General features: G+C 39.0%; 1 protein-coding gene across 2 annotated transcripts in view; it reads right to left on the bottom strand.

The window, feature by feature from the left end:
* LOC134344335 (YLP motif-containing protein 1-like) overlaps window positions 1–15,424 on the bottom strand; it is a 123,204-nt gene that overhangs the window by 5,039 nt on the left and 102,741 nt on the right. For both annotated transcript variants that reach the window (XM_063043945.1, XM_063043937.1), the window contains exon 20: window positions 555–688. In XM_063043945.1, coding sequence (XP_062900015.1) covers window positions 555–688 — 134 coding nt within the window. The remainder of the gene's footprint in view (window positions 1–554; window positions 689–15,424) is intronic.

Raw genomic sequence — 15,424 nt, forward strand, 5'->3', positions numbered from 1 at the left:
CTATTCCACTGTGACTTTACCATGCCTTGAGAACTTCCCCAGTCAAAATAAAAAATATATACTTTAATCTAGAAACAGTGTAATCCTTTGCAAACATAATTTTTCAATGTACATCTAAGTGAAGAAGAGATACCCAGCTTGATCACTCAAAAGCTAATGTTTTCTTTCCCGCGTGGGATTTGCTATTGCTATAAACATGGCCAGCTATCTTCTCTGACGGAGAGGTGAAGGCTAGCTTACTCTTAAATACTGTTCACATTACTGCCAGGAAATAGTGGAATCAGTAAGATCTGTACAGGGAAAAGACTGAAGGTTAGAAAGGAAAACAAGCAGCTCATAGTCCAAAAGTATTCTCTCTGATATGTTCTGTACTAAGAATGTCTGATACTTAAGGTAATATATACAAAATATGATTAAGTTTGTTCCATGATGGAGTCATCTCTCTCTTTTGCTCAGTCATAACACCCAGAGAAAACGTATTTTTATACTTCATATTTTGAATCAATCAGTATATCATGTATACACAAAAGGAGCAATTAAGTTTATTTTTTTACCCGCTTCTTTCCAGGTTCTGATGAGCGAGAGTTATAGTCATCAGGAAGCTGAAGGTAATCTTCTAATTGGTGTGCAATACTGTCATGCCAACCTCGCTTCCGTTTGTTGCTGCTCCTCAAACCATCCAGCTTGTCTGAACAACAAAAACATAGGCTCTGTAGTCAGGCATGGACTGAATGCACAAGATGAAAGAAATATATGTATATATTCATACAAATATACATACATGTATATGGTGTTACAGTTGAGCTCATAGTTGAACACCCTTGTTGTATTTAATAGCTGATTGGCCATAAAAATAGCAAGGAATGGATTATTGATGTAGTCCATTAACTTATAAGTCAGGTTCTTCTTTAAACCCATTAGTGTTTCTATATTATTGTACCAACACAATTCTCATTGATTATAAATTTTCTGTATAAATTTTCCCAACTAACGGTAAAGTTTTTGCAAATAGATGCATTGAGAGGACAGAAAACCAACCTATAATATTTATATTTTACCGCTGAAGTTTAACTTAAAAGAATTGGTCCTAATTAGAGTTGACAGTCATGTGCATCTTGGAAATGTAAATTAAACATGGTTTGTGTAGGATATTAGTTTTTAAACCCCATCTGTAGGATTCAGATAGTGCACAATTATGTCAGAAAAGTTTCAGAACAATATTTAAAAAATGCAGTGGGTATTCCTGGGAAGAAACTAAGTGAAGGTTAAACTGTAACATTGACATTCTTAAGATATGACAATCATCAGCTAGTAGTGTGTGAATTCATCTTTATCACCGAATGACACAGAATGTTTTACATGATACCACGATACCAAAGTAAATCATGAATTAGAACAAACACATGAAAATCACTTTTTGAAAATTACTACCTACAGGTAATATGCTTGCCATTTCAAACATTGCTTAACACCAAATAATGTGACCACAATCAATTCACATCATAAGGTAAATGTTACTTTACACAAAGAATACTTGCATATGGTTTCCTGGGCTCAATTAAAGGCAATTTTTTTTAAAACAAACTGCTACTGCACTGGAAATATTGTAAAATAAATGTACATTATATATTGAGGGAGACAATAATGTACATTACATTATTGAGGTTAAGTAATCCGTGATATCAAAGTATAAACCATTTTTTAAAATTCTGGAATACTTGGAAAAATGGACAAAACATATGATCTAGAAAATAGATCTGAAAGAATAGGCGTAATTAGATAATGCATTTTAACCTCAGGAAATTTGCAAATGGCACTTCAGTCCAATTACCAAAATGCACTTTTCAGTGTGTTGTATTATTTATATAAGAGATTATCATAACTACTTCATTTCTTTTAAAATTAACTATGAACCAAATTGAAAATACAAACATTCAAGGTTGCATCACATTGAATTTACACAATCTTATTCTATGAAAAATACTGGCAGAGCTTGAAGTAATCAATCTATTGTTATCAGTAGAGTGCACTGAGTAGTGTAGTTATAAATGTACACTGCACTAATCAAAATTCACATCTGCAAGGTTGCTACAAAACAACTAATAAGTCTCATCACTGACTTATTAATATCGGTGATTTAAAGTTCACTGAAAAAATTCCATAGCAAGGAATGAAGTACAAATAAAAAGTATATTTCTTTAGCATTTGTTTTGAATGCAGTCCTTAAAGAAAGAACTTCATTAGTACCACCTTAAGTATTTTTGCTTGACTGAAGAAACTCTTCAAAAACTGGTAAATACATTTTCTTTAATTATTTATAGCGCCCCCAACGAGTCCATATTTATATCACACACCTCCAAATGTTTCTGAACTGAGGTCAATGCTGGGCCATTTTAAATGCAATTAAGAGTCTGTCATGAGATTTGATACCCAAGTTTGATACCCAAAGTCAGCATGGAATGGGTGAGCAGCTTGAAGTTCCTGGGTGTCAAAATCTCAGAAAACCTATCCTGAACCCAACATGTTGATGCAATTATGAAGAAGGTATATCAGCAGCTGTATTTTATTAGGAGTTTGAGAACATATGGTATGTCACCAAAGACTTGAGCGAATTTCTACAGATATACTGTGGAGAGCATTGTGATTGGTTGCATCACCCTCTTGTATGGAGGCTCCAATGAACTGAATCAGAAAAAAAATCTGAAGAAGGTTGTAAATTCAGACAGCTCCATCATGGGCACTAGTCTCCCCATTATCGAGGACATCTTCAACAAGGCAATGCTTCAAGGTGGTGGCATCCATCATGAAGGTCCCTCACCATCCAGGGCATGCCCTATTCTCATTACTACTATCAGGGAGGACGTACACGAGCCAGAAGACACACAGTCAATGTTTTAGGAACAGATTCATCCCCTTCACCATAAAATTTTTGAATAATTTATGAATCCACAGATACGACCTTGCTATTTTGCTCTCTTTTTGCACTAGTTATTTATTTTTATGTATATTCTTATTGTAACTTATAGAAACTGCATTGTACTGCTGCAAAACAACAAATTTCTTGACATGCGTTAGTGATAATAAACCTGATCCTGGTTCTGAGATGAGTTAAAGATTGCAGGTTTCCTTTCCAAAAGGTCAACAGTAAGCCCTATGAGCTTTGAATGATAGTCATGCAGTTTTAAACATTACTGTTTTATTCCAGAATTTTACTGAATATTTGTCCAGCTACCAAACTGGGATTTAAATTCAATCTCTGAATTATTTTCCAGACATATGAATTGCTTGTCTACTAAAATAAATGTTTTACTATTGCACCCAGAACTGCTTTAAGTGGCTGTAAAAATATTTCATATTATGGTGAACCTTCCCACCTTTCATCTTGTCTGATGCTATTTCATTTTGTTCTTTAATTAGAGACCAAGAGTTTCCACCATTATTTGTGTGTGGTGTTGCTAAGGTGACAATAAAGAAGCTCATGCAAAACACACAAAATATAGAGGAACTATCAAGTCTGGCAGCATCCAAAGGACGAATAAGCAGTTGACGTTTCAGGCCGAGACCTTCCTTGAGGATTCAGTCCTACATGTTGACTGCATTCATCCATCGATGCTGCCTGACCTGCTGAGTTCCTACAGCACTTTGTGTGTGTTGCTTTGGATTTCCAGAATCTGCAGAATTTTTCGTGTTTATAAAGAGGCTGGTGACCACTTTGCAAGTCTGCCACATTTCTGCTGTACATTTCTCTGAGTACATCTGTTCTCAATTTATAGTCCAAAGTTTCTGCCTAGTAGCATCATAATACGCCCTCCACAGATTAAATAGTTTTTCATACTGTCCAAGACTGTGGTAAAGGTCAGGGAGGTGTGGTTACTGTCTTTTAAATACTCACCACCGAGAGTGGCCTCTCCTCTAACTGGCCTGTCAGGAATCCTTCCTGGGCACACCCAACAAATTCTGCCCTATCTAAACCTTTTGTATTAAGGAGGTGCCAATAAATATTATAGAAGTTGAAGTCACCCATGACAACAACTTTGTTATTTTTGCATCTTTTCAAAATCTGCCTCCTGATCTGCTCCTCTGTGTCACCATTGCTATTAGCTAGGTCCCCACCTCTTTTTTGCCTCCCTCTCTGTCTCTTTTGAAACTTCTAAACCCCTGAACATCCAGCAGCCACTCCAGCAACTTGACAGCCATATGTTTTTGAAATGCATATTTAACGCTCCTAGTTCAAGTTAAATATCCTGCTTATGTCCAATTATTCTAATCATATTTAAGCAGGAAAAACATATGGATTCACTTATTGTATACCCAATAAAGTAATATTCAGTGAGTAATATTCCCAATGCTATTATAAGATGAAACAATACATCACAGTCATAGAAAAGTACAGCACAGAAACAGGCCATTTGGCCCATCTGGTCCACACTGAACCATTTAAACTGCCCAATCCCACTGACCTACACTGAGACCAGAGCTCTCCATATCGCTATCATCTATGTACCTATCCAAACTTCTCTTTTTTTAAAATTTTATTTTTATTTGGATAAGGAATTCACAAGTATCATGTACTTTTTCACATGTATAACCTTTTCCATTTTTTTATATGTATAAAACTATAATTATTTATACATTCTTAAGTACACATTGAGATGATATAAAAGGAAATTAGACACTTAAATAGATAATTATGTACAGTGGTAATTCTAATCTATTAGGCTAAGTAATGGTATTAGTTGTTAAGAAAAATAGTAATAATAGTTTCCATATATCTCTTCTGGACCATTTCTACTGGTCCAAAATGTTGTATGTAAGCCTATGTAACAACCATTGTAGGTGTTTATATCCTAACTTGTTCATGCTTGCTCCTGCCCCCAGACATAATTATCCAATCCCTATGTACTTATTTACCTAATTTTATCATTTTTTTATCCAAACTTCTCTTAAACGTTGAAATTGAGCTCACAGGTAACACTTGCGCTGGCAGCTCATTCCACACTCACGACTCTGCATGAAGAAGTTTCTGCTCATGTTCTCCTTAAACTTCTCACTTTTCACTCTTAGCCCATGACCTCTGGTTGTAGACCCATCCAACCTCAGTGGAAAAAGCCTGCTTGCATTTACTCTATCTACACCCCTCGTAATTTTGTATACCGCTATCAAATCTCCTCTCAATCTTCCAAGGAATAAAGTCCTAACGTATTCAATCTTTCCTTATAACTCAGGTCTTCCACACCCAGCAACATTCTTGTAAACTTTCCCTGGCTTCAGTTTGTTAACTGTAACTAGTAAAATCTTTAAACATGAAAAAAAACATGTAGTTGCTATATTAACAATACTAATAAAACAGAAAATCTACTAACTTTTGGTTTAAGATTCCCAACGTACTGGTTTGTAGATAGCAAGAACTATCTACAAACCTATCAAACTAATATGAACAACATACATCAAAGTTGCTGGTGAACGCAGCAGGCCAAGCAGCATCTATAGGAAGAGGTGCAGTCGACGTTTCAGGCCGAGACCCTTCGTCAGGACTAACTGAAGGACAAACCTATCAAACTAATATGAAGTTTGATCCATGCATCCAAGTTAATAAAGTACAATGAATTTAAGTTGTACCACAGAGGCAAAATTCAAAAGGGCGAAGAATGCAGGACTGAAGATGCTGTATTTAAATGCATGTAGCATTTGGAATAAGGTGGAGGAACTCATGGTGTAATTACAGATTGGTTGGTATGATGTTGTGGGTGTCACTGATCTGTGGTTAAAAGAAGGCGATAGTTGGGAGCTTAACATCAAAGGATATACTTTGTATCACAAGGACAGGCAGGAAGGCAAAGGCGGTGGTGTGACCTTGTTGGTAAGAGATGGAATTACATCTTTAGAAAGAGGTGACATATGGTCAGAGAATGCTGAATCTTTATGGGTGGAGTTAAGAAACTGCAAGAGTTTAAAAAACATTATGGGAATCATATATAGGCCTCCAATTAGCAGTCAAAAGAAAAGATGAAATATTAGGGCAGACTAGCCAATAATATAAAGCAAGATACCAAAAGATTTTTCAGTTACATAAAGAGTAAAAGGGAGGTGAGAGTTGATACTGGACCATTGGAAAATTATGCTGGTAAGGTAGTAACTGGGGACAAAAAAATGGCAGATGAACTTAATGGGTACTTTGCATCTGTGTTCATGGGGAAGACACTGGCAGTGTGCCAGAGATCTGTGAGTGTCAGGGAGCAGGAGTGAATGGCCTTGCTATTACCAAGGAAAAAGTGATAGGCAACTCAAAGGTCTTAAGACGGATAAGTCAACTGGACCAGATGGACTGCATCCCAGAGTCCCAAAAGCGGCTGCTGCAGAGATAATGGATGCATTGGTCATAATCTTTCAAAAATCACTTGATTCTGGCATGGCCCCAGAGCACTGGAAGATTGCAAACTCTTTAAGAAAGGACGAAGGATTTATAGGCCAATTAGCCTAACCTCAGTGGTTGGGAAGGTGTTGAAGTCTATTATTAAGGATGAGATTTCGGGGTATTTGGAGATTAATGACAAAATAAGCCAAAGTCAGCATGGTTTCTATAAAGGGAAATCTCGCCTAACAACTCTGTTAAGAGATCTTCGAGGAAGTAATATGCAAGGTGGACAAAGGAGAGGCAGTGGATGTCATTTACTTGGATTTTCAGAAGGCATTTGATAAGGTGCCATACATGAAGCTGCTAACAAGATAAAATCCTTTGGCATTACAGGAAAGATACTGGCATGGATAGTGGAATGGCTCACAGGCAGGAGGGAGCGAGTGGGAATAAAAAGGGCCTTTTCTGGTTGGCTGCTTGTGACTAGTGGTGTTCCTCAGGGGTCAGTATCGAGAATGCTACTTTTGGCATCGTCTGTCAATGATTTGGATAATGCAATTGATGGCTTTGTAGCAAAGGTTGCAGAAGATGGGGGAAGGGTATGTAGTGCTGAGGGCTGCAGAAGCACTTAGACAAATTGGAAGAATGGGCAAAAAAGTGGCAGATGGAATACAATGCTGGGAAATGTATGATAATGAATTTTGGTAAAAGGAACAATACTGCAGAGGGACTTTGGAGACCTCTTGCAAGACTCCCAGAAGGTTAATTTACAAGTTGAGGCTGTGGTAAAGAAGGCAAATGCAATGTTGGCATTTATTTCAAGGAGAACAGAATATAAAAGCAGAGATAATGCTGAGCCTTTGTAAGACACTTATCAGGCCGCATTAGGGGTATTGTCAACAGTTTTGGGCCCCACATCAGAGAAGGGATGTGTTGTCACTGGAGAGAGTCCAGAGGAGGCTGACGAGGATGATTCCGGGAATGAAGGGGTTAACAGGTGAGGAGTGTTCAGCAGCTTTGGGCCCGTACTCACTAGAATTTAGAAGAATGCCTGGGGATCTCATTAAAACCTACTGAATATTGAAAGGACTAGATTGGGTGGATGAAGTGGAGAGGATGTTTCCTCTGGTATCTAGAACTACAGGGCAAAGCTTCAAAATTGGGGGTGGGGGAGAAGCCATGACGGAATGGTGGAGCAGACTCGATGGGCGTAATGGTCTAATTCTGCTCCTACACTTCTTGACACAGTATTCTATTTGCCACTTCTTTTAACATTCTCTTAATCTGTCAAAGTCTTTCTGCAGCATTCTTGCTTCCTTAACACTAGCTGCCCCTTCACCTATCTTTGTATCGTCCATAAATTTGGCCACAAAGCCATCAATTTCATCATCCAAATAATTGACATACAACATAAAAAGAAGCGGTCCCAACAACCATCCCTGTGGAATGCCACTTGTCACCAACATCCAATTACAAAAAGCTCCTTTATTCCCACTCTTTGTCTCCTGCCAATCAGCCAATCCTTGAGCTATGCTGGTATCTTTTCTGTAATAGCACAAGATCTGATCTTGATAAGCAGCCTCATGTACGATACTTTTCAAAGATCTTCTGAACATCTTTGATCCATCAATTCGCCTTTGTTTATCCTGCTTGTTATTTCCTCAAATAATTCAAACAGATTTGTCAGGCAAGATTTTCCATTAAGGCAACCATGCCGAATTTGACCTATTTTATCATGGGCTTCCAAGTACTCCAAAATCACATCCTTAACAATTGACTCTAAAATCACATCCTTTACAATTGATTCCAACATCTTCCCAACCACTGAGGTCAGGTTATAATTTCCTTTCATGTGCCTCTCTCCTTCTTGAAGAGTGGAGTGACATTTGCAATTTTCCATTCCTCCTGAACCACTTCGGTACCTAGTGATTCTTGATGGGATCATTACTAATAACCCCACAATCTCTTAAGCTACCTCATTCAGAACCCTGGGGTCTAGTCTACATGGTGAAGGAGACTTATCCACCTTCAGACCTTTCAGTTTCCCAATCACCATCTCCTTAGTATTTGCAATTACACTCACTTCTGTCCCCCGACCCTCTAGAACTTCTGGCATACTGGCCTTGTCTTCCACAGTGAAGACTGATGCAAAATACTTGTTCACTTTGTCCACCATTTCCTTGTCTCCCACTACTAGCTCCACAATGTCATTTTCTAGCAGTCCAATACTTATTCTTGCCTTTTACCCTTTATATATCTGAAAAAATGTTTGGTATTCTCTTTGATGTTGTTGGCTAGTTTACCTTCATAATTCATCTTCTTCCCCCCTCCCCCCAAGGTTTTTTCACTTGCCTTCTGTTGGTTTTAAAATGTTCCCCAATTCTCCAACTTCCCAATTTTTGTTCTGTTACATGCCTTCTCTTTTGCTTTAATGCTGGCTTTGACATCCCTTTTTACCCACAGTTGTGTCGTTCTGCCTTTAGTATACTACTTCTTCTTTGGGATGTATCTATCCTGCACCTTCTTAACTGCTCCCAGAAACTTCAGCCATTGGCTGCTTTGCCATCATCCCTGTCAGTATCCCCTTCCAATCAACTTTAGCCAGGTCTGTCTCATACCTCTGTAATTCCCTTTACTCTATGTTTACTGATAAATTTGATTTAACTTCTCCCTTTCAAACTGCAGGGCAAATTCTGTTATGATTACTGCCTCCTAAGGGTTCCTTAATCAAATCCAGTTCATTACGCAACACCCAATCCAGAACAGCTGATCCCCTAGTGGACTTAACCCTAATCTGCTCTACAAAGCCATCTTGTAGGCATTCTACAAATTCTCTCTTTTGGGATCCAGCACCAACCTGATTTTCTCAATATACCTGCATATGAAATCCCCCATAATTATTGTAACATCGCCCTTTGAACATGTTTTTTCTATCTCCCATTGTAATTTGTAGCCCACATCCTGGCTACTATTTGGAGGCCTGCATACAACTCCTATTAGGGTCTTTTAACACTTGCAGTTTCTTAATTCTAACCACATGGATTCTACATCCTCCAATCCTATGCCACCCCCTCTGCCTACATGGCTGTCCTTTCAATACAATGTGTACCCTTGGGTGTTATGCTCCCATCTATAATGTTCTTTCAGCCACGACTCAGTGATGCCTGCCAATCTCTCACTGCGCAACAAGATAATCTACTTTATTCCATATGCTACATGATTCAAAGATAACATGGTTAGTTCTGTATCCGTAGTCCTTTTCAATTTTGTCCCCGTTACACTGCAATTCATCCCACTGATTGCAATTTTGCCCTGTCACCTACCTGTCCTTTCTGATGTTCTCACTATACACTTCCTCTGCCTGTAAAATAATAGTCATATCATCAGCCCTATCACCCTAGTTTCCAGTCCCCTGCCACATTAGTTTAAGCCCTCCACAACAGTTCAAGTAAACTTGTCCACTCTGGTTCAAGTCTAACCCATTCCTTTTGTACAGGTCATACCTTCCTTAGAAGAGATCCCAATGATTGAGAAATCTGAAATGCTGTTCCCTGCACCAGTTTTTCAGCCATGCATTCATCCGCCAAATCATCCTATGTTTCCCCTCACTGGCACGTAGCACAGGTAGCAATCCAAAGATTTCTACCCTGGAGGTCCTACTTTTTGGCTTTCTCCCCAACTCCCTAAATTCTCTCTTCATCTTTGTACAGATGCTGCTTCACCGGCTCGGTTTTCTAGCATTTTCAACCTTTGCTTCATATTAGTAGCATCTGTAGTGCTTTGAATTTTATTCCCAAGACCCTTACTGTTCACAAGATTTAGTATCTTTTAGAGAAACTCTGCAGTTTAATTTATTATGTCACTCTCCAATTAAGATTTGTCAACAATCCTGTAAGATTATAAATTTCTTTAGGTAGCTATTTTATTATTTGTTCTTAGTTCAGGGCATGAATCTCATGGTGGATAGTGGATGTTAAATTAGCTGTAACGATGATACTCTTTCATCTTCTTTCATTACTCCAGCAATCCACATTTCTAAGAATGACAAGATGCAAAGATGTCCAATGTCACCAACTAAAGTATTTTGAGTATCCTAAAGTGAAACATAGAGATATGAGATATGAGATTGGACAATATCTTCAACTTGTCCATTCCTTTTCCTTGGAATCATCATTAAAGTCCATGGTCCTTTGCATAGAATGTTTGCATTCAAACAGAAATGCAAAAGTGAAATAACTGGCGCACCTACCACAACAGTGCCCAGTTACTCTGGATCTGAAAGTTGTGCCATTCCATTAAAAGCAATTTGTATGCTAAATTTAGATAATATTTTGTAAATCTGGCTGCTGTAATTACATCTGTCATATTAACAATCTGATTAAACAAATGACATTAAGTGTAACCATTGACAGAACTCCATGGTATGGAAATCCAATAACCAACAATACACTAAAAATTTTCAACAAGTTAGTAGCATCTGAAGAGACAGATATAGCATTACTGTTTCAGTTTAATAACCTATTAAAAATCCAACTTCTCTTTTCTTAATATAGGCAATGGAAAGACCAAGTGTACCATCATGTAAACAATTAGTTGAATTTGTATCACTCTGCAATTTTACTCAGATTCAATACAGGATGTCAGATTAATATCGAAAGACATTGGAAAATGTGCTCTCTACATTCATAGAGACTCTAAATGATCATTATTGAAAAATCATATTCAGTTGACATTTATAAAATACCCAAAGATTATTCAATGTGATTAAGACCAAGTATTTCATTGTAGTTGCTTTGTGCAGAAATGCAAGTAAATTAAAAATATATTTCTTAAATTAATGGAAGTATTCAAAAGGTGAGAGTCAGCATACTTGCAGGTTGACAACTCTATTTTATCCACAATTTATAAGTAAATTGAAAATTATTGGGAAAAGAATCCCACATACTGTACATGTATATAACAAATTCACATTACCAGACAGCAAAAAAAAAGTCATAGTCATAGAGCAATAGAGCATAATACAGGTTCTTGGCCCAATGAGTCTTTACTTTATTGTCACCAAACAATTGATACTAGAGCATACAATCATCACAGCAATATTTGATTCTGCGCTTCATGCTCCCTTGAGTACAAATCGACAGTAAATATTAAAAATTTAAATTATAAATCATAAATAGAAAATAGAAAAGGGGAAGTAAGGTAGTGCAAAAAAACCGAGAGGCAGGTCTGGATATTTGGAGGGTACGGCCCAGATCCGGGCCAGGATCCATTCAGCAATCTTATCACAGTTAGAAAGAAGCTGTTCCCAAATCTGGCCGTACAAGTCTTCAAGCTCCTGAGCCTTCTCCCGGAGGGAAGAGGGACAAAAAAATGTGTTGGCTGGGTGGATCGTGTCCTTGATTATCCTGGCAGCACTGCTCTGACAGCATGTAGTGTAAAGTGAGTCCAAGGACGGAAGATTGGTTTGTGTGATATGCTGGGCTGTGTTCATGATCTTCTGCAGTTTCTTCCAGTCTTGGACAGGACAACTTCCATACCAGGTTGTGATGCACCCTAGAAGAATGCTTTCTACGGTGCATCTATAAAAATTAGTGACGGTTTTAGGGGACAGGCCAAATTTCTTTAGCTTTCTCAGGAAGTAAAGGTGCTGGTGGGCCTTCTTGGCAGTGGACTCTGTTTGGTTGGACCAAGTCAAGTCATTTGTGATACTGACCCCGAGGAACTTAAAAGCTTTTGACCTGTTCCACTTGCACACCACTGATGTAAATGGGGTCATGCGGTCCGCTGCTCCTTCTGAAGTCAAAAACCAATTCCTTCGTCTTGCTGACGTTGAGGGATAGGTTATTGTCTTCGCACCATGCCACCAGGTTCTTAATTTCCTCTCTGTACTCAAACTCATCATTACCCAAGATACGTCCTACAATTGTGGTGTCATCAGCAAACTTATATATTGAGTTTGATGGAAACTTGGCTACACAATCATGGGTGTACAGGGAGTACAGCAGGGGGCTGAGTACACAGCCTTGTGGGGCACCAGTGCTCAGAGTGATTGTAAGGAGAGCTTGTTCCCTATTTTTACAGCCTGGGTCCTGTCTGTGAGGAAGTTGAAGATCCAGCTGCAGATCTGAGTGCTAAGGCCCAGGTTCCGGAGCTTAGGAATCAGTTTATTTGGAATGATGGTATTAAAGGCAGAGCTGTAGTCAATGAAAAGGAGCCTTACATATGTGTCTTTATTCTCCAGGTGTTCTAAGGAGTAATGTAGGGCCAGAGAGATAGCATCTGCCGTTGACCTGTTGCTCCTGTAGGCGAATTGCAAAGTGTCGAGGTTGACCAGTAGGCTGTGGTTGATGCGTGCCATAACCAATCGCTTGAAGCACTTCACAGCAATTGATGTCAGAGCCACAGGTCGATAGTCATTCAGGCATGCCACCTTGCTCTTCTTCGGCACTGGGATTATTGTTCGTCAGCAAACACTCCGGCAAGCTCGCTTGCACAGGCCTGGACAACCCGTCCCGGGACACTATCTGGGCCCATCGCCTACCTTGGATTTATCTTCAGGAAGGCCCTTCTAACGTCCTCCTTGGTGATGATGAATCTCGATGCCACCAGGTCCGGTTCATCCGGAGGGAGTGGTACTCTCTTCTGTTCGGATCTTGCATAGAATACATTAAGTTCGTCAGGAAGAGAAGCGCCACAGTTACTGATATTCCCAGCCTTTCCTTTGCGCCCAGTGATCTCATTTAGACCCTGCCATAGTCTACCGGCATCCCTCTGGTTAGCCTGGGCTTCCAACTTGGCTCGATATTGCCTCCTGACGTCCTTAATGGCTTTCCAGAGTTCACGCCTGGATTCTGTGTAGCGACTGGTATCCCCGGACCTAAAAGCCACAGCTCTAGCCTTCAAAAGGGACTTGACTTCATAATTCATCCAAGGTTTCCGGTTAGGGAATACCCAGATCGTCTTGCGAGACACACAGTCCTCTGTGCATTTCCAGTCTATGCTGCTCACCTAGGCAGCTCCAATTTCAGTAAATGGCCATGCCCCTCTATGTAGCTTTTCAACAGCTACCTCAGTGATGCTGTAGCTGCCTCAACCACTTCTTCTGGGAGCTCATTCCATAAACTCACCACCCATTGTATGGAAAAGCGGCCTCTCAGGAACCCTAAATGTTTGTCCCCTAGTTTTGGACTCCCCTATCCTGGCATAAACACTACCATTCATCTTATTGCTGCCTCTCACAATTTTAAACACTTCTATAAGAGTCACCCCATGAATACACTCTAATGAATAAGGAGCTAGCCCACCTCTCCCTACAACTCAGGTTGTCTTGAACACAGTACAATACAGGCTCTGTGGTCCATAATACTGTACCAACCTTTGAACCTACTATAAGATTAATCTTACCCTCTTTTCCCTCCCACATGGACCTCCATTTTTCTATCATCTATAAGCCTATCAAAGAGTTTCTTAAATATTCCAAATGTATCTGTCTCTTTAGCAGAGTGTTCACACACGCAGCACACCCTATGGAAAAACTTACCTCTGACATCCCCTTATACTTTCCTCCAGTGTCAAAATTATGTTTCCTGGTATTAGCCATTTCAGCCCTGGGAAATAGTCTCTGACTATCTACTTGATCTATGCCTCTTATCACCATGTATGTCTCTATCAAGTTGCCTCTCATCCTCCTTCGCATCAGAGTAAAGTCCTAGCTTGCTCAATCTACCTTCACAAGACATGCTCTCTAGTCCCGGCAATATCCTTTTAAATCTTTTCTGCACTCCTTCCAGTTTAATCACAGCTTTCCTACAACAGGGTGACCAAAACTGTACCTAGTACTCCAACTGCACACTTACAATATTTAATATTAATAATATTTATATTCAACAGTATATTGCATAGTATTTTTATTAGTATTTGCAAGCAAAGACTACACAACGAATACAAAATAAATAATTCAAATCAAATAAGTTTGTATGGTGGTGCTCCAAAGTAAAATGTGATTCTTTGGAAAAAAATGGAACACATTGAATCCTGCAAAGAAAGGCATTTGTACAAGATTATAGAGTAAAACTTTGGCTAATGACTTCGTTCTCTGAGGGTTTACAAGGAAAAGTGCTCAGAATCAGGACACAGTAAATCTGTACCAATAAGCCTGCTTCAAAGCAAAACCTGGGAGAGCAGGAACTGTCATAAAAATTGCCATGTTTAAAGCTCTTGGGTGTAATTATTCTGATGTTAAGCATAACATGTAATTATGTCAGATAAAAGAGATATTCAAATGTGAAATAAAGATATGTCTATTCTCTTTTACCTAATTTACCATATGGAATATTTTGTGTTTGCCTACCCCTAAAGAATTCCTAAGATTTGCCTACCAAATGCATTTCATATTTTTTCTGACATTGTCAAATTCAAATGTATGTATTTAGATATACAAACATTTAATACACATCTAAGTTATGATGGTCTGTCTCTCTCAGAGGAACATTCATGTTGCTGCTCCATCCCTTTGAAGTGGTGAAGGTCACAATTTTCAAAAGTACTCTTTTAACGCAGGTTGAAGATGGTCATTTCTCTTCAGAAGTAACCTCCTATCCAGGTGGAGAGTATTCCATCACATTCCTGGCTTAAGATCTCTAGTTGGTGGAAAGAGGTTGAGGAATCATGTGTCAAGCATCATGGAATATCCACTGTCCAACCCGTTCTTGCAGATATCTTATTTATGCTGTTGGTTAAATTAAGTTTCCAGTCAAGAATGCAATCCAGAATGTTGCTGGTTGGGGGCGTTCAGTGATGATAGGGAGAGAAGGTGGACTCTATATTATTCAAAATGATCACTGGCTGGCATGTGCGCGATGAAAATGCTACTTGTCATGCATCTGCCAAAAGCTGAATCTTGATAAGGCCATAAACTGCTTCATCATATGGTCAATACTATTTTGACCCAAGATGAAGTTAATTATCAGCAGTTAAATATCGGACTGCCATAACATCATGATGGAGGAGTGACTGGCTTCCAAAATCTACATTTCAGAGGCAGATGATAAAGTCTGGAACTTCCAAAAA

Source organism: Mobula hypostoma, chromosome 1, assembly GCF_963921235.1.
Source record: "Mobula hypostoma chromosome 1, sMobHyp1.1, whole genome shotgun sequence".
NCBI lineage: Eukaryota > Metazoa > Chordata > Chondrichthyes > Myliobatiformes > Myliobatidae > Mobula > Mobula hypostoma.